This window comes from Micromys minutus, assembly GCF_963924665.1.
Source record: "Micromys minutus genome assembly, chromosome: 2".
Lineage (NCBI taxonomy): Eukaryota > Metazoa > Chordata > Mammalia > Rodentia > Muridae > Micromys > Micromys minutus.
Window position 1 is genome coordinate 58,121,392 of NC_137971.1, and position 22,383 is coordinate 58,143,774.

At 53.2% G+C, this 22,383-nt stretch overlaps 3 protein-coding genes across 4 annotated transcripts; 2 read left to right on the forward strand and 1 right to left on the reverse strand.

The window, feature by feature from the left end:
* Positions 1–1,318: 1,318 nt before the first annotated feature.
* Positions 1,319–3,979, reverse strand: RPLP2 (ribosomal protein lateral stalk subunit P2). Its single transcript, XM_080912217.1, has 5 exons — positions 3,838–3,979; positions 3,523–3,646; positions 2,740–2,788; positions 1,574–1,672; positions 1,319–1,437 (listed from the first exon to the last, which is right to left on the reverse strand). The coding sequence occupies exons 2-5, from the start codon at positions 3,643–3,645 to the stop codon at positions 1,361–1,363; spliced, it is 348 nt and encodes a 115-aa protein (XP_080768343.1). The 5' UTR covers position 3,646; positions 3,838–3,979; the 3' UTR covers positions 1,319–1,360.
* Positions 3,980–8,020: 4,041 nt separating this feature from the next.
* Positions 8,021–12,976, forward strand: PIDD1 (p53-induced death domain protein 1; the record flags this gene model as incomplete). The annotated part of the gene is made up of 15 exons (XM_080912974.1): positions 8,021–8,318; positions 8,714–9,127; positions 9,450–9,659; positions 9,737–9,791; positions 9,883–10,084; positions 10,163–10,288; positions 10,399–10,578; positions 10,650–10,797; positions 10,889–11,024; positions 11,101–11,251; positions 11,332–11,455; positions 11,535–11,653; positions 11,735–11,848; positions 11,929–12,143; positions 12,356–12,976. The coding sequence occupies 15 exons, from the start codon at positions 8,021–8,023 to the stop codon at positions 12,612–12,614; spliced, it is 2,751 nt and encodes a 916-aa protein (XP_080769100.1). The 3' UTR covers positions 12,615–12,976.
* A 2,893-nt stretch (positions 12,977–15,869) lies between these two features.
* On the forward strand, positions 15,870–21,370 carry SLC25A22 (solute carrier family 25 member 22). Of its 2 annotated transcripts, XM_080913264.1 has the most exons (10): positions 15,870–15,925; positions 16,893–17,048; positions 17,189–17,314; positions 17,508–17,563; positions 18,374–18,464; positions 18,991–19,109; positions 19,217–19,391; positions 19,482–19,636; positions 19,714–19,789; positions 19,865–21,370. In XM_080913264.1, exons 2-10 carry the CDS (start codon positions 17,029–17,031, stop codon positions 20,016–20,018), a joined length of 972 nt encoding a protein of 323 aa, XP_080769390.1. In that variant the 5' UTR covers positions 15,870–15,925; positions 16,893–17,028; the 3' UTR covers positions 20,019–21,370. The 2 variants fall into 2 exon arrangements, with proteins under 2 accessions (XP_080769390.1, XP_080769391.1); XM_080913265.1 differs by lacking the exon at positions 17,189–17,314.
* The last annotated feature ends 1,013 nt before the right edge of the window (positions 21,371–22,383 follow it).

Sequence of the window (22,383 nt, forward strand, 5' to 3'; positions counted from 1 at the left end):
ACAGTGTTTCCCACCACTCTCCAGATTAAAAAGTGCAGTTACCTAGAAATCAAAGGGGTGCCTATGACCACCTTGATTTAGAGTTACAGGTATTTTGAGTCACCTGACATAGATGCTGGGATCTTTACTCGGCTGGTAACACACTCCCTTTTTACTCACCTGCCTCCACCTCGTCTTGGGATTAAACTTGAGCAGCCAATTCCTAGCTCAGAATTTTGACTTTTAAAGGTCCTTCATACTAGGTAAATTTGTTCTGTGCTGGCTTGAACCACACAAGGATGTCCTGATTAACATGATCATGAGTTTAGAGCAATGGTACAGCATAAAAAGTCCTCAGTAAGCCCAGGGTTTATTATGGTGGTCACAGGACAAGGCTAAGAACCTAAGGTCCTCCCCACTATTTTGTTCCAGTAATGGGCCTGAGGGACAGTGCTGCCCCAGCTCAATAGGACCTCTGCTCTCATTTCCACAGAGGGTAAGGCTATTTGGGCACACACCCTTCAGGCCCCTGGGAGATGCTGGTGCCAAGAACAGGGCTGGCCTTTCTCAGAATCCAGAGGCAGGATAATCATGAACAACCTTATAAGAACCTTAAGTAGCACAAACCCCTCCCTTCCTTCAGGAAAGAGGCTAGACTTCAACATGCCCAGAACCCTCCTAACCCTAGCCCCATTTTTACCTGCTCCCTTATAGCTCACCTCAAAGGGTATTAGCTGTCTTCTGTGTCCACCACTCATGCTGGCCATATTTTATTCCTTGCCAAAGCAAGCACCAGAGTGATCTCCCCTCCAGCCTGTTTCACACTCACCTGTCTTCCCTAAGACCGACAGACCCTTTACATTAGTCTCACCAGGTTTTGAGTTTCACACCCCATATAGCAGCCTGTGTGAGAAAGGAACAGGCAGGCCATAGAAGTTTATAGCCAGCATATGACCAAGTATGCACAAGGCAGAGAGAACCAGCCATTAGATAGCTAGAACACTCTGAAAAGCTATACCACAATCCTTATAGGGAAACTCAGACACCCTCACTGTCAAGCTAAGTGGAGTATTGATCTATGGACCACTGCTACAGCTGAGCCTGTGCAACTATTCACATAGCATTTCAACTCAGGTTCACATTTTCCATACCTGTTTTCCCAGAATGTTTAACAACAGCTGCAAGGATCCATCTCAGAGGGCCTGACTGTTCTCTAAAGCCAAGGTCCGGGTTAAGTAGGGACCTTAGGCATCCTCTTCCTTCCCACTGACCCAAAATACTTCCACACTCTGGGTGGAGCCACAGCATGTCCCATGTTGACAAAGTGTTTAAAGGCCACTCAAGATACATAAAAAGGCTTTATTTTCAGGGGAACAGGAATTTAATCGAACAAGCCAAATCCCATGTCGTCATCCGACTCCTCGGACTCCTCCTTCTTCTCGTCTTTCTTCTCCTCTGCTGTGGAGGAACACCACAGTAAGCACTCCCCCAAGTTGTTGTCATCCAGGTTTGTCCCAGGAACCCCAGCCAACAATAAACCTTGAGCACCACCCCCCTCTAATAATCACCACCCACTCACCAGACCTCTATTTACCTGCAGCGGGGGCAGAACCAGCAGCAGGAGCTGCAGAGCCAGGGGCAGCAGAAACAGCCACAGCCCCACCAGCAGGCACACTGGCCAGCTTGCCAACACCTACATAAAATAAAGAGTGAGACCAGACCAGAGACCCACATAGGAAAGAAAGCAGTTCAAGGGCAGAATCATCAACCCAAGGAAGTTATCACACCAGTGGGTCTGCTAGTACACTGTAACCTGCATTCACTATAAAACACAAAGCAACTTTTGCACACACCAAAGGTCATAATACCATTTAAGACTTCTTTTCCCATACTCTGACCCACTAAAAAATGAAACTGCAATTAGCCCCACTATAACATCCACCTTAAGAACAAGAAAGACAAGCTAGGCATGCTTTTAATCCCAGTAGGGGATCAGAGTTCAATGCCAACATGGGCTAACCAGACAAACCTTGTCTTAATTGCTGTCTCAGAAAGGAAGAGGCAGGTGGACTATAAGTTTGAGGCCAGCCTCATCTGAGTTCCAGAACAGCCAGGACTACTCAAGATACTCTGGCCCAAGTAAAAAAGTTCAGGCTGGGCTTGGTGGTGCACACTTTTAATTCCAACACACGGGAGACAGAAGCAGGCAGATCTCTGAATTTAAGGCCAGCCTGGTTCCAGGCCAAAAGGTTATTACAGAGAAAACCTGTCTTTTAAAAAAAGGGGGGGAGCCAAACTTTTAGTTAATCAAAAATTTAAAAATTGAACAAACATGGGTGTGTATTAGTGGCTAGGCTCTTTTACCACAGGAGTTTACAGGCTAAATCATTTGTGGAGCTGGTTTTGCCAACAGTGTACACAGGGCACACCCACTGTTAACCCAGATTGCCTGGTCTGGTGGTACCAGAAATCCGCATGCCTAATAAGCGGTAAGAAAGAGCCTGCACCCACTTAGTGCCCCCAGTCCCTGCTCACAAAAAAAGGCCTTTTCATCTTGGTAGGAACAATAAAATGACTCCATTGCCAGCTCCTGAGCCGTGTTCAGAAGTGCTGCAAGCACAAGCCTAAAATAAAAAGGCCTTGCACAACTCTGGCAGGGCTTCTAGGATGCTCTGGTCCACAAGCGAAGCCTGGCAGATCACTGGCTGACCAGCAGGCATTAGAATGGACCATAAACATGTTAACTTCCCAGGAACTCACCCTGAGCGATGACATCTTCAATGTTTTTCCCATTCAGCTCACTGATGACCTGAAGTAGACAACCATAGCTAGTAGTCAGTAATGCAAGACACGGGTGTTCTGAAGAAACCAAAACCCTCTAATCCCAGTAACTAGCCATGAGACAGTCCTGGGTCTTCTCAACAAAGATGTTGGCAATGTGAAGTTTTAGATACTAAAATTCTACGGTTTAATCTATGTTTAGATTTTATCCCTGTACAACCGAGATAGGGTGTAAAATACCTTAGTGAAATTCTAAGAGGTGATGAGATAACACCATTGCTAAAGACTTGGACTCTTCTCAGATGCGATCATACTCTGTACATCAGGCTGCTATGCCAGCCATATCCTAGAGTTTGACTCCCAGCCTACCCTATCTATAGGTACAGGGAAACCCAAACGCCTTTGCTGGCACCTACACCCATGTATATACATCCTCTACTGCCAAGTTAAAGAGGAAAAAAAAGCGTAGAAAACTGGTTTACACTGCAAATTCCAGGTTATCTCAAAACTAAAGTCACATAACTAAGTTATATTAAACTTTAAAGTTCTACAAAAGCACGAAAACCAAGACTTTGTCACGCCGATTTGACTACACAAGGTCCTCAAAAAGATTATAGAGAAAACTATGATTAAGCCTCCTCCATCCATCCTTTTCAACAGGCCATCTACACTTTCTCTGATGGTAAGATCCAGACCTAATAAGGATAAGGGCCGCCCCTGGTAGACATTGGATCCAGCGTGTTCAAGAAAGCAGCAAACTACCTTGTTGAGCCGGTCATCGTCCGCCTCGATGCCCACGCTGTCTAGTATTTTCTTGATGTCTTTGGCGCTAGGAGAGGAGTTGCCCCCGAGGGCGGCCAGCAGATAAGAGGCGACGTAGCGCATGCTAAATGGGACAGACAGGAGGTACGGTTATCGTAGAGGCCTTCTGCTTCCCATCCCTTATTAGCCAGCAAATGAGGCCATGTGACGCACCAGGCCTCCGATCACGGAAGAATATGCAACCCTCGGCTCCCGGCCACGGGTCACACCTCAGTCCCAACCACTGTTCGCGGCCCAGTCGGCCAGGGTACTCACTTGGCTGCGGTGGACAGACCTCACGCGTGCGACCTCGGCGGCGTCCGGCGGCGAAAGGAAGACGATGACGAAGTGGGCGGGGGTAAACCGCTACCCAGAAGCCCCCGGGACGCGTACGGCGCCGCTCAAGGGCGCCTCCCATTGACGAAAAGGGTACACCGGAAGGGATTGCCTTGTCCCCGTCATGCGTTACCGACAACAAAAACAAGAGGTTTTTTAAGTGCATACTGCTTCTGTAACAGAAGCGAGAGTCTTCCGAAATCTATGCGGACACAAGCAAAGTTTTCAATCCTCTTTAACGCCTCACGTTCCCAGCATGCCACGCGACTCCACAGCTCCCAGTGTGCAATGCGGAGGCCCCACCCGGGTCGTTTTGAGACGAACTACAAGTCCCACAATGCATCACTTAAGACCTTAATAGCGGAAGTGCGCTCCAGTCTATCCTTTTCTCGATGCACGTGGGCTGGTTGGGCAGCTGGGGATTCTGTTGATCGTTTCGTGTTCTTGGGCACCAGAGGCAGAGGCCCTAAGTCGGGCTGGAGCTATTGGTTCCCAAGTTTAGCTGGTCTGGAAAAGCTGGGCGAACTGTCTGGGGCCTAGTGACTGCGGTCATATTTGGAAATATCTTTTTTTCTTTTGAGACAGGTCTTTCTACATACTCTTGACTATCCTGGACCTTTATGTAGATCGGGTTGACCACGAACTAAGGGAGATCGTGTGGCCCTTCATCCGGAGTGTTGGTTATTTTGTCTTTTTTTTTCTTTTCTTTTTTTTTTTTTCAGAGCTGAGGACCGAACCCAGGGCTTCGCGCTTGCTAGGCAAGCGCTCTACCACTGAGCTAAATCCCCAACCCCCATCCGGAGTGTTGGAATTAAAAACCTTTTGTTCTTAGGCTGGAGAGATGGCTCAGGGGTTAATAGCTTTGATGTTTACTGCTCTTCCAAGGTCCTGAGTTCAGTTCCCTGCACCCACATGGCACAACAATCTTGTAATGGGATTTGATTCCCTTTTCTGGTATGTATCAAGTCAGAACACTCATATAAAATAAGTAAAAAAAAAAAAAAAAAAAAAGGCAAACCTTTGCCTCGTCAGGAGGTGGTGTTGCAGGCCTTTAATTACAGTATTTGAGAGAGGCAGAGGCAGGTGAAAAAGTGTACCTCTACACCAGACTCTAGATCTTTCCCTGTTCTCCCTTTCCCTACATGTGACTCCACACCAGGCTCTAAAGACATCTCTGTCCCCTCTCATATCCACTCCCTGAAATCCCCTGTCTCTGTCTCTGGTGTGTTGGGATTAAATTGAACATCACATCTATCAATTATTTTTAAAATGTGAGTGTTCCTCCTTGGTTTGCATGTGCATTTACATTGTGTGCAGTGTCTTCAGAAGCCACAGAAGGCACTAGTTCCCCTGGAACTGGAGGTACAGGTAGTTGTGAGATGGCCTGATATCCATGCTGGTTATTGAACCAAATTATTCTGCAAGTGCTCTTAACTGCTGAGCTATTTTTCCAAATTTCTGTTTTCTTTAATTTTGAGACATTGTCCCATCATGTAACTCTAGCTTGCCTGGAACTCACAGAGATCCACTTGCCTCTACTTCCAGAGTACTAGAATTAAAGACATGCACACTGTACCTGGCATGATTTTTTAACGTTGTGATTTCTTTTGTTTGTTTTGTTTGTTTGAAACAGGGTTGTTCTGTATAGCACCCAATGTCCTGGAGCTTGTTCTGTAGACCAGGCTGGATTCCAACTCAAGAGATCCACCTTCCTCTTCAGTGTTGGGATTAAAGGCCTAAGTCGCCACCACCTGTCAGGAAAATTTTGTTTTGTTTTGTTCTGGGGGGGGGGTGGAGTTGCAATATTAAATCATCTTCATGTTACATCTTAATCAAATCTAGATCTTCATACACAAACGGTTGTTAAACAACCCTGCCCTGCCCAAGGTTCAAGGTGGCAAGAACCATAAAACACCAAGAACTTTGCTGCCCACATTTTTCTTTCAGTCCCCAAAGGTCTCTATATATGCTGTCAGTACAAGGCATCTGTGCCCCCTGCTCTTCCTCGGGGCCTCCCATCATGGTCTTCCTGTCTGTGGCGGAGAAGCAGTTCTGAAGAGCCTTAAACTGGCACACACAGGTGGCCTCCTGGGGCGGTGGAGGTCTGCAGCACAGGCTTCAGCTCCGGAGGCCGGCAGATGCTCCGCGAGCACACACACACACACACACACACCCTGACACTGCTCCATTGACAGACATTAGCAGTTCTTTCAGGTCCTTGTGGGCACCGCCATCTTGGGCTCTGCCTCTTCCTGGAAGACAAAATTTTTTTTAATTGTATAATAATAACCAACAGGGCTGGAGAGATGGTTCAATGGTGAAGAGCTCTTTTGCAGATCAAAGGCATATACCACCATGCTCATTAATATAAACTTTAGTAATATTCCTAGGATTATTGCTTTTGAGACAAGGTCTTGCTGTCCTGCCCAAAATGGTGGTTCTCCCATCTCAGCTAAGCACTGTGCTTTCAAGTGAGCACAATTATACTAAGCCCCTGGGGCTGTTTTTTTATAAAAATCCCTCTGGCAGCTTTATGGGAACAGTGAGAAAGAAGCCAGTACTGAAATGGAAGCAGGGGCCCAGCAGGAAGCTTGCCTATCACTTAGACTGTAGAAGATCCACTTATTCAGTTCCAATTCCCCAGCTCCACTGAGCATGCTGGGTGTTGCTTCAATAGGACTAAAGGACTTAGGCAAGATCTCTTATCTTAGCTTTGTTTTTGTTCTTGTGAGACCCACATAAGTTGAGAAGGAAAAGCCAAGAAGCTCACCGCCTAGGCAGGTGGCCCACAGTGGTGTACAATGGGGAAGCATCTGAACTCCAACAAGCTCGAGTTAACTACAAAGCCTGAGAGGGAAGCCCTAGACTCTGGTTCTCTATCTTCCTAATGTTCTGACAGTCCTCATGTTGTGGTGACCCCAACCATTAAAGTATTCTCGGTGCTACTTCATAACTAATTTTGCTACTGTTATGAATCGTAGTGTAAATATCTTTTGGAAATATAAGTTTGGCAAAAGCCTCCCGACCTATAGGTTGGTTACTACTTTCCTAGAGTGGTTCCCCCAGGAAGCCCTTGGTGCAAGCTAAACGTCTGGCATTCAAAGTTCTAGCTTCTAGCAAGAAGTGTGACAATACCCTAAGTCATCCCCAAAATTCCTGGCTCAGAATGCACTTGGGGCACAGACTATGCAGTGCCACCACAGGTCTGTCTGGGGTTGCAGAGATCTGAAAGTGTGAATTTCCCTGCAGGTCACCAGCCTCCATGGTGCAATCAAAAAGGAAGTAGCGGTAAGAGTTCGGGAAAACTCCTACTGGTTGGCCCGGAGAGGCGGAGCCCGAGGGGCCGCCCGCCCGGAAGCGCGCCGGCGGGAAGACGGCGTGGAGCGCGCCTAGAGTGGCGGGGAGGTCTGCGTGGCAGGTACTCAATGGGAGGCGGGAAGTTTGCTCCAGAGGCGGAACCAAAGCGACTCCACACCTACTGAGACCCTCTGTGCTTTTCCCTTTTGACGGAGGTGTGAACTGGGAATTGTGGCTCAAGAGCGTCTGCTAGGGACCGTGATTTTGAATCTGAGCACAAAAACCCCAAAGTCCTCTTGGCTCCCTTTCCGCACTGTTTATTGACCCTCTCGGGCACAGTGACGCCTGCAGTGGAAGAGGGTCCTGGGTTCTCCACAGGCATTTGGGTATGAAGGTAGCAAGTGGTTCCTTATTGTAAGAGCCCTGTAGGTGGGGTCAGGGGTCACATGGGTAGATTCCAGAATTGAGGTGGGAATCCTCTCCTTGTTCTCAGTCTAGCAGGATTCTCCAAGCTATGCTGTTCACAGAGTCGCCCTGTCTGGTGCCCTTCCCAAGCAGAAGGATCCAGCACAGGTGCAAGCCGAAGCGCTGCAGTGACCACTCCTCTCCGTACCCTTTGTGCCCTGCGTGCTTAGGCTGGTGGTTTTAAGACCTCAGATTTCGAGATTGAGTTATTGTTGTTCTGACCTGGAGGAGGAGCTGGTGCCCTACAGCCTACTCCTCCCCCTGCTTCTCCAGCTTCCATCAGCCTTGCCTAGGCAGGCTTGCTTGGCAAGCTGGGACATGTCTGGTCCCCAAGGACCTTCCATGGGTGACGGCTGCAAGGATGGAAGAGCAGGAGCCAAAGGAAACTGCAGCTGCTGCAGAGGATGCTGCAGGACCCACAGTGGAGGCTGTAGAGTCCAGGCCTGCAGTACCTATTCTCCTGGCTGGGAACCAGTTGAACTTGGACCTACGACCAGGGGGCTGCCATCGGCTGCAGTACCTGTGTTCCCAGCAGTCCCCACAGCTGCTGCAAGTGGAGTTTTTGCGGCTCAGCACCCACGAGGACCCTCGACTGCTAGATGACACTCTAGCCAAGGTTCCGTGGAGTCTGTTGCGCCTTCGCTCCCTGGTCCTCAAAGGTGAGTACCCTTGCTGTCCTCATCTCTGTCCCAGCTTTGACTAGACTTCTATCCTTGTCCCAGCCCTAGCTTCAGACCTCTTTTCCCTGCACCTCAGGTGTCAACCTCCATCCCACAACTATTCCTTAACCTTAGCCTTATCACCTTCCTCCCCAAAGTTAGGCTGGCTAGGCTGTCTCCTGATCCTAGAACCCTTGAGGTGTCCAGTTGGGTCTCTGCAGGTGCCAGTTTTTCTGGGGTGACACTGTCAGCTTGTATGAACTGGTGCCTTCTTTTCTCTGTCTGCTTTTCTGTCTTTCTCTGCCCCTTGGCTGGCTTAAAAGGCAGGCTTTCTCTGACAGGGCTGAATGGAGGAGACTAACTCTGAGGGCTACAGCTGTCTTCTTCACTTTCAGGTGGCCAGAGCCGGGGTGCCCTGGGTGTCTGCCTCCATGGTACCCTGACTACTCTGCCTGCTGGCATGAGCGACTTGGCCTGTCTGGCGCACCTAGACCTGAGCTTCAACAGGCTGGAGACACTGCCGACCTGTGTCCTGGAACTGCGCAGTTTGGATGCATTGCTGCTTTCTCACAACTGTCTCTCAGAGCTGCCCGAGGCCCTGGGGGCACTGCCCACCCTTACCTTCCTCACTGTGACACACAACCGCCTAGAAAGACTACCCCCAACACTGGGGTCCCTGTCCACCCTTCAGCGTCTCGATCTCTCTGAGAACCTTCTAGACACCGTACCCTCTGAGATTGGAGACCTGAGCAACCTCAGTGAACTCAATCTGGCCTCCAACCGGCTGCAAAATCTTCCAGCTTCCCTTGGTGAGTAGCCATGGTATCAGCTTTGTGTCACCAGCCAGTATTGAGCAACTCTCAGCTACTGTCCGGAGCTCCATTCCCACAACCTAAAGTCTTGGGACTCTGAGCCCCACTCTCCTCTTCCATGGAGGCCCCTATATGCTATGCTTGGCCTGAGAACCTTCACTGTTCCCAGATGGCCCCTTTCCTTCTACCTCTTTGGTTGCATGTAATTCATATGCATCATTGTCCCGCAGTGTGGTACAGCCTGAAACCTTTAGTTTGAGTGTCTCTTCAAGGTACCCAGGGCCACCATGAGTAACCCTAAGCCAGTACTTGCCTACAGGGGGACTGCGGTCCCTGCGGCTCCTTGTTCTGCACAGCAACCTCCTGACATCAGTGCCCCCTGGCTTGGCCCACTTGCCACTGATCACTCGGCTTGACCTGAGGGACAACCAGCTTCGAGACCTGCCTGCTGAGATACTAGACGCTCCCTTTGTGCGCCTTCAGGGGAACCCTCTGGGTGAGGCCTCTCCTGCACCCCCAAGTCCCCCAGGTAGGCTTGGTGTGGGGCAAGCTATAAGAGGGTGAAAGCATGTCACCATTCTGACCATACGCTTGTCCCTCCTGCAGACATATCCCAGATTCCAGAAATGCCCAGGCTATTCCTGACCTCAGATTTGGACAGGTATTGGTGGGAATGTGGCTAGAACACATCTGCCTCCTGGGCCACACTGGGGTACCTTGTCTTTCAGCCTCATATCTCTTCTCTTCCTCAGCTTCCTTGTGACTTCCCATGGCTGTTCTGTGACCCTGGCCTGTGGTGTCCGCCTGCAGTTCCCAGCAGGAGCCACCACCACGCCCATCACCATCTGCTATCGACTGTGGTCACCTGAGCCAGGGCTGGTCTCTCTGGGACCTCATGACTTCCTACTTAGTGGTGTCCTGGAGTTGCAGCCTCATGGGGTGACTTTCCAGCAGGCATGTACAGAATGGGTTGGGGGTAGGTGAGGTGGCCTAAGGCCTAGCTCTGTCTCACACACTACTGTTGGCTGACAGGATGTGAGTTTATGGCTTCTCTTTGTCCCCCCACGAGTCCGTCGCTGCCGTGAGGTCGTTGTGAGGACACGGAGTGACAACGTCTGGAATGACCTAGAGACTCACCTCGAAGAAGAGGCACCCAAGGTGACAGCTGCTTAGGCCCTTGGGAGTGAGGAGAGAGGAGCAGCTTGCCCTGACACTCCCTACCCCATCTACTGTCTTCTGCCCTGACCCTATCTTCCCTTATGTTCCAGAGGCTTTGGGCTCGCTGCCAGGTGCCCCACTTTTCCTGGTTCCTGGTCATTTCACGCCCAGTATCCAACACTTGCCTGTTGCCACCAGAGGGAGCACTTCTGTGCTCCTCGGGTCATCCTGGGGTCAAAGTCACTTTCCCCCCTGGGGTCACAAAAGAGCCTCGGCAAGTCTCCATGCAGGTATTGGCAGGGCAAGGGTGGCGGGAGATGCCTCAGCATACAAGAGGGCGCTGAAATGGTTCTCTGTCCAGGTAGTGCATATGGTTGGACTAGAGCTGAGAGCCCTTCTGGAAGAATCAGAGGCATCAGTAAGCCCCTTGCTGTGCCTTTCACAGAGCGGACCCCCCAGCTTCCTACAACCTGTCACTGTACAGTTGCCCTTGCCCCCTGGTGTCACAGGTGAAGCTGCATGCCACAGGAACAAAGATGGGTGCTTAGACGGGGAAACAACATTTAGAGGGGCTTTAGCCTTCTACTGTTTCCTGTCCAGGCTTCAGTCTAGACCGCTCCCACCTACATCTGCTCTACCGAACACCCCTGACGACCACTTGGGATGACATCACCACTCAGGTGGCACTGGAATTCACCCACCTGTACGCACGCTTCCAGGTCACACACTTCTCCTGGTCAGTGTCCCCTAGTTTCTGCAGAACCTCTTTACCCTTCCTCTGTGTGGCCACACCTCAACTCCAACACTTCCAGGTACTGGCTCTGGTATACCACCAAAACCTGTGTCGGGGGCCTGGCCCGGAAGGCTTGGGAACGGCTGCGACTGCATCGTGTGAACCTCATTGCACTACAGAGGCGCCGAGACCCAGAGCAGGTCCTGCTGCAGTGCCTGCCCCGGAGCAAGGTGGGGCAGCAGGAAAACAGTGGGGTGACCTGAAGGCCAGGCTGGGTACAAAGCTCTAATCTCTTGTGGGTACCCCACAGGTAGATGCCACCCTGAGTCGGCTGCTGGATCGGTACCGTGGCCCTGAACCCTCTGAGACTGTAGAGATGTTTGAGGGTGAGAAGTTCTTTGCAGCCTTTGAGCGGGGCATCGATGTAGATGCTGGTAGGTCTCTCTTATCCAGGGTGCCTTGGGGAGTGACACTTTGGCCCCCCTATTGAGTTTGCTTTCTCCTCCTCTGTAGACCGTCCAGACTGTGTGGATGGCAGGATCTGCTTTGTCTTCTATTCACACCTGAAGAATGTAAAGGAGGTATACATCACCACAACCTTGGACCGGGAAGCTCAGGCTGTTCGAGGACAGGTGGGCTGATGTGTCAGGATCCTGGACTGAGGTATCTGGATTGGAAGCCAGAGCTCTGAACCCCACCTGAACCTTTCTCAGGTGTCCTTTTATCGGGGTTCACTTCCCATGGAGATACCTGAAGAAGCTGAGGCTGCCCGGCAGAGGAAGGGCACAGATGCATTCTGGATGGCCACCTTGCCCATCAAGCTGCCGGTGAGGCTGGAGAGACATGCCCAGGGTGACCAAAGACAAGAGAATGGGTTCAAGTTTACTGTATCCTTGCCTCCTGACAGAGACTCCAGGGGGCCCAGAGGAACGGAGCCCAGAGGAACAGGCAGGGGACTGACTTCTCCTTGATGCCTCTGAACCTGGGTGATGCAGAAACTGGATTCCTGACTCAGAGCAACCTGCTGAGTGTAGCCTCACGCCTAGGTCCTGACTGGCCAGCGGTGGCCCTGCACCTCGGCATGCCCTACCGTGAGCTACAGAGTATCCGGCATGAATTCAGGTGAGCTTCATGAGTTCTAGTGATCCTCCTGACTCCCTCAGGCTCAAAGCTGACATCTCCCCCACCCTCCACCCCTGAATACTAGCTAAAAGCTTTTTGGGAGGTGGGGATGGAGCAAACACCAGCCTGGAAAAGGCAGGTCTGGTCACTAGCCCAAGGGACTTTTGAGATATATTGAGTCTTTGTGTGTTCCTTCATCACCACCCCTTCAGGGATGACCTGGATGGGCAAATCCGCCACATGCTCTTCTCTTGGGCTGAGCGCCAGACCGGACAGCCTGGAGCTGTGGGACAGCTGGTACAGGCCTTGGAACAGAGTGACCGGCGAGATGTGGCTGAAGAGGTGCGTGCCATCTTGGAGCTTGGCCGCCATAAGTACCAGGACAGCATTCGGCGCACGGGGCTGGCCCCTGAGGATTCCACTCTGCCTGGCACCTCAGCTTCGCAGAATGCAGAGTGTGCACAGACCTAGACTCACAGACTTGGCCAGTGGGCAGAGCCCTGAGCTTCTACCTCACCTGTGTGGTGCAGCGCCCCAGCATACAAAAACCCCTCACTGACTAGCCCAAGCTAGCCTCCAGCTCGCAGTGAGTGCATCCAGGTTGTCTAAAGGATAGAGGGTAGGTTGCCCACCTGATCTGAAGCCTAGTCCTGTGCGCCCATACTTGTTTCCAGGCCAGGCCCTCCTGCTAAGACGGGCAGAGAAGGCCTGGAGAGATGGCTCAGCATTTAACACTGGCTGCTCCTTCAGGAGACCCAGTTTCAGTTCCTACTGCCTATGTGATGGCTCGTGACAGTCTGATTCCAGTTCCGAAGGATCAACACCTTCCTCTGGCCTCCACAGACACCAGGCACATGGTGTGCTGACATGCATGCAGGCAAAGCATCCATACATATAAAATAAAAGCTATTTATTGTATGTGTGTGTGAGAGAGAGAGAGAGAGAAACTTTGCAGAGATCGGTCTCCCCATCCATGTGAGTCCCCAGACATGAACTCAGGGTCACCAGGCTTGGTTGCAAACGCCTTTGCCTAGTGAGCCATCTCTAGGCCCTGATGTGTAATATTCCCCAGGGGTGGGGAGGAACCGTTCTACATAGTAACCCTGCAGCAGGTAAGGATACAAAGTCATCTGTGACAGAATGGAACGTAAGCCCTGCCCACCAGGGTCTTATGGGCGGTGTCTAAGGAACATCTATCATAAAGCTCCAGGACCAAACCATCCCCATGCTTCCTACTACCCATTCTCAGTGTATCCTGGCTTGAGGTGCCTAAGGATACACCAGAAAGCCCACTCCCTCAAGGGTGGCCTGAGGCTGTGGTAGTGGCCGAGCCGGCCGGGAGGGGGAGCCGACGGCAGCAAAAACTTAGGGCGGAGCGGGCGCGCCTCCGAGAGACGCGCCTCCCGGCCTAGGTACAGGCCCCGCGCGCAGCACAGCGGGGAAGCGATCCCGGCGGCAGCAGTGTGGTGAGTGCTAGCCAGTCAGTTCCCGTGGCGCCCACCCAAATCTAGCTGGGTTGCAGGGAAGAAAAAGGGTGGCATTGGTGGCCGGGAAAGGTGACATCTGCTCAGACAGTGCGGCTCCGGCGGAGCCTGGACCGGTGGGTACCTCGACCGGCTGTCTCCGGGTGTGGAAGGCCGTGCTCGGTCCCGGCTCTGCCGGGCGCGCTCCCCGCGCACACGTGTCCCAACAGTGTGAAAGCTCCAGAGCTGAGATGAGTTATTTCTGCCAGGGGTAGGGGTGCTGTACACGTGAGAACCCACTGGACTTGCGTGGGCACGTACAGGATCAGAGTCCGTGCCGGTAGTGTGGCTGGAGATAACGAGGCCAGCTGAGCCTGGACCATGGAGTAAAGGGCGTGATCTGGCCTGGAACAGAGGATGTGCCCCATCCTGCTTTTCCTTTGTGGGATAGCTGGAGTACCTTTCTATGGGAAACCTCTTTGTGGCCCTCCTAGCTAGCAAGACAAAGATAACCTCCCTAAGAGGAAGGGGCAAGGGAAACTGGATTGGGGGGAAGGGCACGCTGGTGGTGAGGCTCAATCCCAATCCAGTCTTTCTCTCCCTCTTTCTCTCTTTTTTTTCAAGATAGGATCTCTCTGTGCGGAGGTGGCTGTTCTGGAATCCTCTGTAGACCAAGTTGTCTTTGAACTCAAAGAGATCCACCTGCCTCTGGCTCCTGAAGGCTGAGATTAAAGGAGGGTGCCACCAGTCCACTAGCTTTTCTTTTAGGTAGGGTGAGCAGCTTTACTCATGGGAATTCGGGAAGACGCTGTGTGGAGCTGTTAGCCTCTATATGCTAACCTGGCTTTTCTCTGTTGGCCTGTGGCCTAATTGGGAAGAAGACAGAAAGCTCTGGATCCTTAGTAGTCTGACTGGACAATCAGGTTTCTATGGTAACATAGTGCTGAGGGAGCCCTGACAGCTGTCTCAAACTGATGAGAGTTAAAGAACACACACACACACACACACACACACACACACACACACACACACACGTACTCTAGGAGTGGTGGCACACGCCTTTAATCCTAGCACTCTAGAGGCAGAGGCAGGCAGATCTCTGTCTTTGAGGTCTGCATGGTCTACAGAGTGAGTTCCAGGACAGCCAGGGCAATCTTGTCTCAAAAAAATCCTAAATCAAAAACAAACTCTAGGGGTTGGGGAGGCAGGGAACAGACCAGAGGGTTCCCCTTGCCTGCTGTTCGAAGCAGTCGAACGCCTTGCTCTCAGCTCAGCAACTGTTCTCTCTGGTGTTTGGCTGTTTTTAGTTCTGGGTTCAGGGCTGACTCAGCCCTTGGGGATCTCAGTGCCTACCTCGCTCTTCCCCGTGGACTTCAGTCTCTCTGTCTGACTTCCACGTTACACACAACACCCAGGTCCCCAGATTGCAGATAAGAGGGGAGGTAGCATCTGAGGGACAGCAGGCTCACTATTCCTGAAGGCAGAGGCATAAGGAAGCATGGGGCTTCCCTTAGAGATGGGGAAGCAAGGAGAGCTGCTGTCTGTAGCCAGTTTACACTTGAAACATGGTACAGAGCTAGAAATCAGACTACATACAGTTCAGAAGTCAGGCCTTCAACACACACAAGGGCTAGGAGGGACAGGCACTATTTCACAGAGGCCCTTGGTATGCAGAGGGCAGAGGGCACCTGGAATACTGCCTCCCTGCTTTCTGGTCCCACCAGGCAAGCAGGGCCTGTGCCTGGCAGTGGTGGCCTTTCAAAGTCAAGCATCCCTTCCTTGCCCTTTCCAGAGGACAGTTCTACTCTCTTGTGCCCTACCCTAAAGTTTCCTGATAGGTACATCCAGATCTCACAGCACAGTGGGTGTTGACTCATTTCTCAAGAGCACATATTGACAGGTCCATTCAGGGTGTCCCCATTCCCTGGGGTTCCAGGGCTGTAGGCAGATCTGTGCTCATCCCAGATAGAAACTACTGAGATAGAGGCTACGTCTGAAGCTGGGGTTCCTATGGGTAGGCAACCCGGCTGGTCCTCAGGGCTAGTCTGTTCCTTTTTTAGTACGCAGGCTGGGCCCAGCCCCAGACCCCCAGAAGTTGTTTTACCCTTCTCTTCCTTTTCTCATAGCTGCAGAGATTACCATTTAGCCCAAAGTGAAAGAGAAAGTCCTCCCCCCACCCAAGGCCCGCCCCACCCCGCCCCTCAGCCAATCTCTGTAGGCTTTTGTCTCCTCCCCCTGGCCAGCCTCTTTATCTCGTCCGTGAGCTTAGTTGTTGGAGCAGTGGAGGAGCAGTTGTCCGCACTCTGGGGTGCACTCAGGGTGAGCAGGAACCCATGGGCCTTGGGGCAGGGAGGGGGGAGATGGGTAGTAGGTCCAGAGTCACAATTTGTCTGGGGACTTTTAGTTTGAGACAGCCATGTGACCCCCATGTGGCAGTACTGAGGATACTAGCCTGTGTGTGACAGCTGACCTCTGAGGACTCAGGGACACGGGAGAGGAAAAGGACTAGTTAGTGTGATTGTATCCCTCATGGGAGCCCCCGAGATAGGGTCTTGTTGCCCCTTCTCCCCGACTCTGAAGTTGTGGGGTATTCCAGCCACAGATGCTTTAGGAGGACTGGCCTCCCACTACCTCCCTCTTCATACGTTTTATTCTTGTTCTCTCTTCCTCAAGTCCTTATCCCCAGGCTCCTGTGTCTTTTGGGAGTGAAACACTTCCCTTGTGAAGTGGACAGGAAGGTGGGCAACCAGCTCGGTGTGGGTGGGAATCTTGCTTCTCTATGGGAAGAGCTCTGTGGCCCAAAGTGAGCTGCTATAGAACTGGGTCTGTTCAGCCCAGGAGCTCCACAAAGGAAAAACCACTAGCACCTCCATCCCACTGAAAATGGCAGATGCTAGCTGCCTCTTCTCAAGGATGGGGACTGGTTACCACCGCTCAAGTCCAGGGTCCAAGTACCACTGCATTAAAAAGGAATCTGGCCCTTTAAAAGCTGGAGCTTGCCTTCTGTGCGTGAGCATATGCGTGTGAGCGTGAGTTCCTGGCTGCCTGGGAGGACGCCAGCCACGGGGAGGGCATCAAAGTGAAGCCAGGTGGCCCCAGGGATGGGTGGCCTCCCTTTCTTCCTCCACCGACCCCCCCAGTGTATCCTCAGGGTACCTTAATGGCTGCAGCCTGAAGCATGGGGTCTTGGGAGTGAGGGCTTTATGCCCTTGTGAGATGGTGGGCGGGTAGAGGGGCTTCTTTCTCTGGTAGGCCCCTTTTACCACTCATTCTGTCCTTCTTTCAGGTGGCAGAAGTCTTGAAATTGCTCTGAAGGTGAGGACGTCCCCTCCCCCACCATCAGCCACCACCAACAGCCATCCTCACCAGCCCCTCCCCGTCAGTGCCTCCACTGAGTCAGCCTCCTGCTTCACTTGGTGTAAATGGCTGATAAGCAGATCAGGTCAGAGGGACCCCAACCCCGGGGCTTTCGGTCTTGGCTTTCACCCCCTTCCCAGCATGACACCTCCCTATCAACCTCCCTCCCCACCGCCCTCCTGTGGTCCAGGATCTTAATCCTGACACTTGACCCTGCATACACAGCCTGCCGGCCAAGCTCATCAATGGTGGCATCGCTGGGCTAATCGGGGTCACCTGCGTGTTCCCCATCGACCTGGCTAAGACACGGCTGCAGAACCAGCAGAATGGCCAGCGCATGTATGCCAGCATGTGAGTGAAGGCTGCGGGGGTGAGCGTGCAGCTTCCACCTTTGGTCTCTGAAGGGGAAACAGCACAGGGCAGGCCTGAGAAAGATCCCGTCCCTGACAGAGTCTTTGGCTTCTCTGTCAGCACTGGCTGCCCTTGCCTGACTCAGGGCCAGGGTCCAGCTGGCCACGGCTTACTGTCACCCCCCTGACTCCAGGTCCGACTGCCTCATCAAGACCATCCGCTCCGAGGGCTACTTCGGCATGTACAGGGGTGAGGATGGGCGACAGCCGGGTCTGGCTGGGAGCGGGGACAGGGATGCATGCCTGGGCTCGGTCTGTAAGTATAGATGTGTTATGTGCAGCTGGTAGCACCTGAGCACAATGAAGGCACCTGGCAACCCTTCATGCTGGGGGGAATTGGATGTCTGAGGGGGTATAGTCTTCTGTGGGGTGGCAGGTCTCAGCCCTCACCTGAACACCCTGCTATCTCCCACTGGTAGAGCAGGACAGGTTTTGTTTCTTTTTCTCTATCCTAGTGGTTCAGGTCTCCTCCACTATTTTATGTGACAGGCAAGACCACATCTGTGCCTAGAGACCAGGGGCATTAAACAAAGCAGCTTAGAAAACAATCCCTGAGGATGGATTTGCCCAGATGCTGTGTAGCCGTGAGCCCTCAGCTCTGATCAGCCTTCCACAGCCTTCCTGACCCATACTGTGGTCCCGCTGGTGGAAGCACCTGTCCCCAGAAGGGAGGCCCACCATGGTCTCTGGTGGCTCGCTCCTCCTTGCCTCTCAGGAGAGGCCTGTTCTGCCAAAGCCAGAGACAGATGGAGGTGGAATGCTAGGGAGGGAGGACACAGCGCCACCCATCCTGCCTGGTTCCCGCCCGCCTGGCACAAAACAAGCCCATATGTGGGTGAGAGGGCAGGAGGCTGCAGCCAAGGAGTGCCAGGCAGGGCTCTGCCAGTGTGGAGCAAAGTGCTATCCCAAAGCCTCCCTAACCCAGGCTACCCAGCAAGTCTATCCCCACCTGACCTGCCTGTGTCCCCCAAGCCTGAGCTGACCCTCCGATGTCCCACAGGAGCAGCAGTAAACCTGACCCTGGTCACTCCTGAGAAGGCCATCAAGCTGGCGGCTAATGACTTCTTCAGACATCAGCTCTCTAAGGATGGGTGAGAGGCTCAGCCACGCTGGCTGCTGGGACCCCGGTCCTAAGGAAGGTTGTTTTGCTAATCCCACCCATCCATCCCCCTAGCAATCCCCTAGACTGATAACAGACCTCAGCGGCTCTTCTACCTCAGTCCCTTTGCTCAACATCCCTGACCTTGTGGGGGCGGATACTTCCCTGCTGCCCACGTGAGGAGGTGCAAGGCAGCTGCTGAGTCAGTGGCTGTTGGCCCCTAGCCACTGTCTGCTGCCAGAATTTGGGGGCATTTAAGCAGTTACCCCATCATTGGAGTGTGGGACTGCAAGGTTGGCCCCTTCTGTTCCACATTTCTCTTTATGAGCCCTTGCATGCGAGACCATCTGTCCTTTGGGTTGGATGCCTGTTGCTGGAGAGTCTGGAGCCCAAAGCTGCGCCCCCATGGGACCTCCACAATTCCCATCCCCCTTTACACCAGTGAATCAGACTGTCACTGCCCCATGTAGGGAGTTGTCCCTCATTACCCCAGTCATGGTCCTGCCCCTGCCCTGCAGACAGAAGCTGACCTTGCCTAAGGAGATGTTGGCAGGCTGCGGGGCTGGCACCTGCCAGGTGATTGTGACCACCCCCATGGAGATGCTGAAGATCCAGTTGCAAGATGCAGGCCGTATTGGTAAGGTGCAGGGAGGGGACAGAGCCTGGGTGGGGACAACAGCTAGACCCTGTCCCCTGCCCCTTCCCCAAGCCAGGAGGAAGAGACCAGAGATCCTTTCTCACCAGCTGCTCAGAGGAAGATTCTGGCTGCCCAGGCTCAGCTCTCAAGCCAGGGAGGTACCCAGCCCTCAGTAGAGGCTCCAGCCCCTCCTCGGCCCACAGCCACCCAGCTGACCCGTGACCTGCTGCGGAATCATGGCATTGCTGGCCTCTACAAGGGACTGGGGGCCACACTACTCAGGTGGGAAATTGGACATATGGGAAGAGGAGGCCTGCCTGCTAGCTCCTCCCCTCCCACCAGCAGCACGCTATCGCTTCTTCCTCCCAACAGGGACGTCCCCTTCTCCATTGTCTACTTCCCCCTGTTTGCCAACCTGAATCAGCTGGGCCGCCCATCTTCTGAGGAGAAGTCACCTTTCTATGTGTCCTTCCTGGCAGGCTGCGTGGCTGGGAGTGCAGCCGCCGTGGCAGTCAACCCTTGTGATGGTCAGTGCTTGGGTCTGGGCCCCACCATGGGGGTTGGGGGACAGGAGCCTCCTTAGTGACTCATACATCCCTTGTAGTGGTGAAGACTCGGCTTCAGTCACTTGAGCGAGGTGTCAATGAAGACACTTATTCTGGGTTTCTGGACTGTGCAAGGTGGGTCAGGTCCCATGGGCTGGGCTGGGCTGGGCTGGGCTGGGCACCAGTTCTGAGCCTTCTCTTCCCTTACAGGAAAATCTGGAAACATGAGGGTCCCTCAGCCTTCCTGAAAGGAGCGTACTGCCGTGCACTGGTCATTGCCCCACTGTTTGGTATCGCCCAGGTGGTCTACTTTCTGGGCATCGCCGAGTCCCTGCTGGGGCTGCTGCAAGAACCCCAGGCCTGAGCCCATGGCTGCTTCTCCCCGGCCTATGGCCTGGGGCCAGAACAGGGTGACCAGCACAAGCCTGAGGAGGAATTGTCTCTTCCCAGTCCTCCACATCAAACAGGAAGGCAAGGGGAGGGTGCAGGGTCCACATGGGTGGTGCACACATAGGCCCCCATGCGGTCCGGAAGAGACAAAAAAATTGGGATCAAGGTCTTATTTATGTAGAAATTGCAGAAATCTGTACATTCCTCAAGCCAGTCCTATCGAGCCAGTTCTGTCCCATCCTTGTACCTCAGCCCAGTCCCGCCTGGCCTGAACACCCCGTGAGACAGAGCTGGTCTCTGGGCTGGGGCTCCCAGGCCTGGGCTGGGCAGGCAGACCCTGCCCTGTAATCCACTGGCTCTGGTCTCCGAGGCCCTCCTGGTCTACAGAGGGGACCCGTACACACCCAGAATTATTTATTGAATTTGCTGTGCCCATGTGGCTCTGCCTGTCCTCCGTCCATCGGCCTTGCCCCTGCTGCTCTTCCCACCTCGACCAGGAACCCCCTTCTGCCTCCGCAGCCAGCCTTACAAGAGGCTTGGAGTGTCTTATCCTCTTGTCAAGCTAGGATTCCTAGGCTGGGTGTGCTGCCACATTCAAGTGTCATCCCAGGCACCCCACACACACTCTTCCTGGTGAGCCTTTGGACCCCCACCATGTGGGACTCAGATTGCTTGAGGTCTTTGTGTGCCTGTGGTAGGCAGTTTGCTCCCCCAGCCCCCAGCAGTCAGCTGGCCAGGCTGCTTGGGGATGGGCCCCTAAGGGCACAGTTGCCTTTCCCCGTGGAGCCAGGCACCCTGTGCTTGTGTGCTGTCTGTGCCTCAGGACTCTTCTGATCCCGTCCAATAATCTAGTTCTCCAGCCTGGTAACTCTTGATAGAGCCCTACTCTGGGACAGAGAGTGCTTGTGGGGGAAGGGCAGGCATGAAGGCCAGTATGGACCCCGGGGCCTCCCAGCTCTCTGGGCCTCTGTCCATGTTTGGAAAGCCCCACCCTTCCAGCCCTGGATCCTCTGTTCTGAATCAAAGCAGTCCTCCCCTGCCCTGGCCATGTGATTGTGTTTGGTGATTGACTGAAGTGCTGGTGCTGTGTCCCTCGAGCCCCAACCCCCTCCATGGAGGCCCCTTCCCAGTGACACTACCTGGGGCTCAAGTCTGGGCTGCCCCTAGTTCACGGTTGCTCCTGGGAGCCACCCCTCCTATTATGTCTGTACCTTGAAAGCTGCTGCTGCTGCTTACAGAATTATATTTTTTTCTTTTGAAGAGTTTTAAGAAGTTGTAACTTTTTGTGTCTTGTCATGTAAAAGATAAATAAATATTCTAAATAGATGGCTTGCTCTGAGTCTGTGCTTGGGTGGGACAATGAGGAGAGAGCGGACTATGTCGGGATTCTCTGTGCAGACCAGCATTGCCCCAGTCTCCACCCTTGCAGACCTCTGGATAGAATACAGGATACAATCGGACAACCTTGCTCTGCCTTCTGGTTGAGTCTCCTTAGATGTGCTAAGTGAAGCAAGGCACAGAGACACCCCACCACCTCACCCCTACCGGGTTCCCAGGGTGTAGCAGGCGTGGCCCTGCTTACGCAGCTGTCCCCGCCCCTTGCCTCTGGTCCTCCAGTCTTGCGCCTGGAGTGGTGCATTGTGGGAAACTCCTGAGCACTCCTCGGTATCCGCAGCCACCGCCCGCTGTCATCCCGTGAAGCGAATGCGCAGCGAGAAGCTGGAGGCCCCAAAGAAGACGTAAGGCAACAGGCCCTTCTGAGGGCGAACAAGGACGGGAAGGTAGGGTGGTATTGGGGGCGCCGGGTCTAGTGGCCGAGCAGTAGTGCATTGGCCTTGAAGGTCACTGGGGTTGTGGCGTGAGCACCTTACTCTCCTGGGCTCAGCAGCCCTGGGGAGGCAGAGGAGCCAGTTGAAAGAATAGGATGTAAGTGTAAGCCGAAAATAACCAGGGATAGTTAACTGTTCTGTATAAACTTGCTGCTTAATGGGTTTAAGGCCTCTCCAAAAATGTAACATGAAGGAGCTTCCTGGGAGGTGGGCAGCACCTGGGTTTGTTCCCTGTTATCTCCATCACCATATGACCTTCAAATGACCTTTGGTGTGTTCACTGTGTCAGGTAGGGGGGCTTGGAGCTTGAGCTTCTCTAAGTGGCTCCCCCTCCACGAAAACCGGCATTTGTCCTCCCAGGGTGGAGGCAGACAGGTGGCCTTGGGTCTTCCAGACAGGAGCCTCTGTGTAGCAGGGTGGCCAGGCCCCAGCCTCCCCAGCTAGGACACAGAGTCAAGGGGAGGTCTTTACTCTGCATTGCCCCAGACAGTGCAGCCAGGGACCCTGGGC

Excerpts from the sequence above, each read along its gene's own strand:
- RPLP2 (XM_080912217.1), bottom strand. The coding sequence starts at position 3,645 with ATGCGCTACGTCGCCTCTTATCTGCTGGCCGCCCTCGGGGGCAACTCC. Across the intron at positions 2,789-3,522 it reads ACGATGACCGGCTCAACAAG|GTCATCAGTGAGCTGAATGG; the intron begins GTAGTTTGCTGC and ends TGTCTACTTCAG. Across the intron at positions 1,438-1,573 it reads TGGTTCTGCCCCCGCTGCAG|CAGAGGAGAAGAAAGACGAG; the intron begins GTAAATAGAGGT and ends GTTCCTCCACAG.
- SLC25A22 (XM_080913264.1), top strand. The coding sequence starts at position 17,029 with ATGGCTGATAAGCAGATCAG. Across the intron at positions 17,315-17,507 it reads CAGCGCATGTATGCCAGCAT|GTCCGACTGCCTCATCAAGA; the intron begins GTGAGTGAAGGC and ends CCCTGACTCCAG. Across the intron at positions 19,637-19,713 it reads GGCAGTCAACCCTTGTGATG|TGGTGAAGACTCGGCTTCAG; the intron begins GTCAGTGCTTGG and ends CATCCCTTGTAG.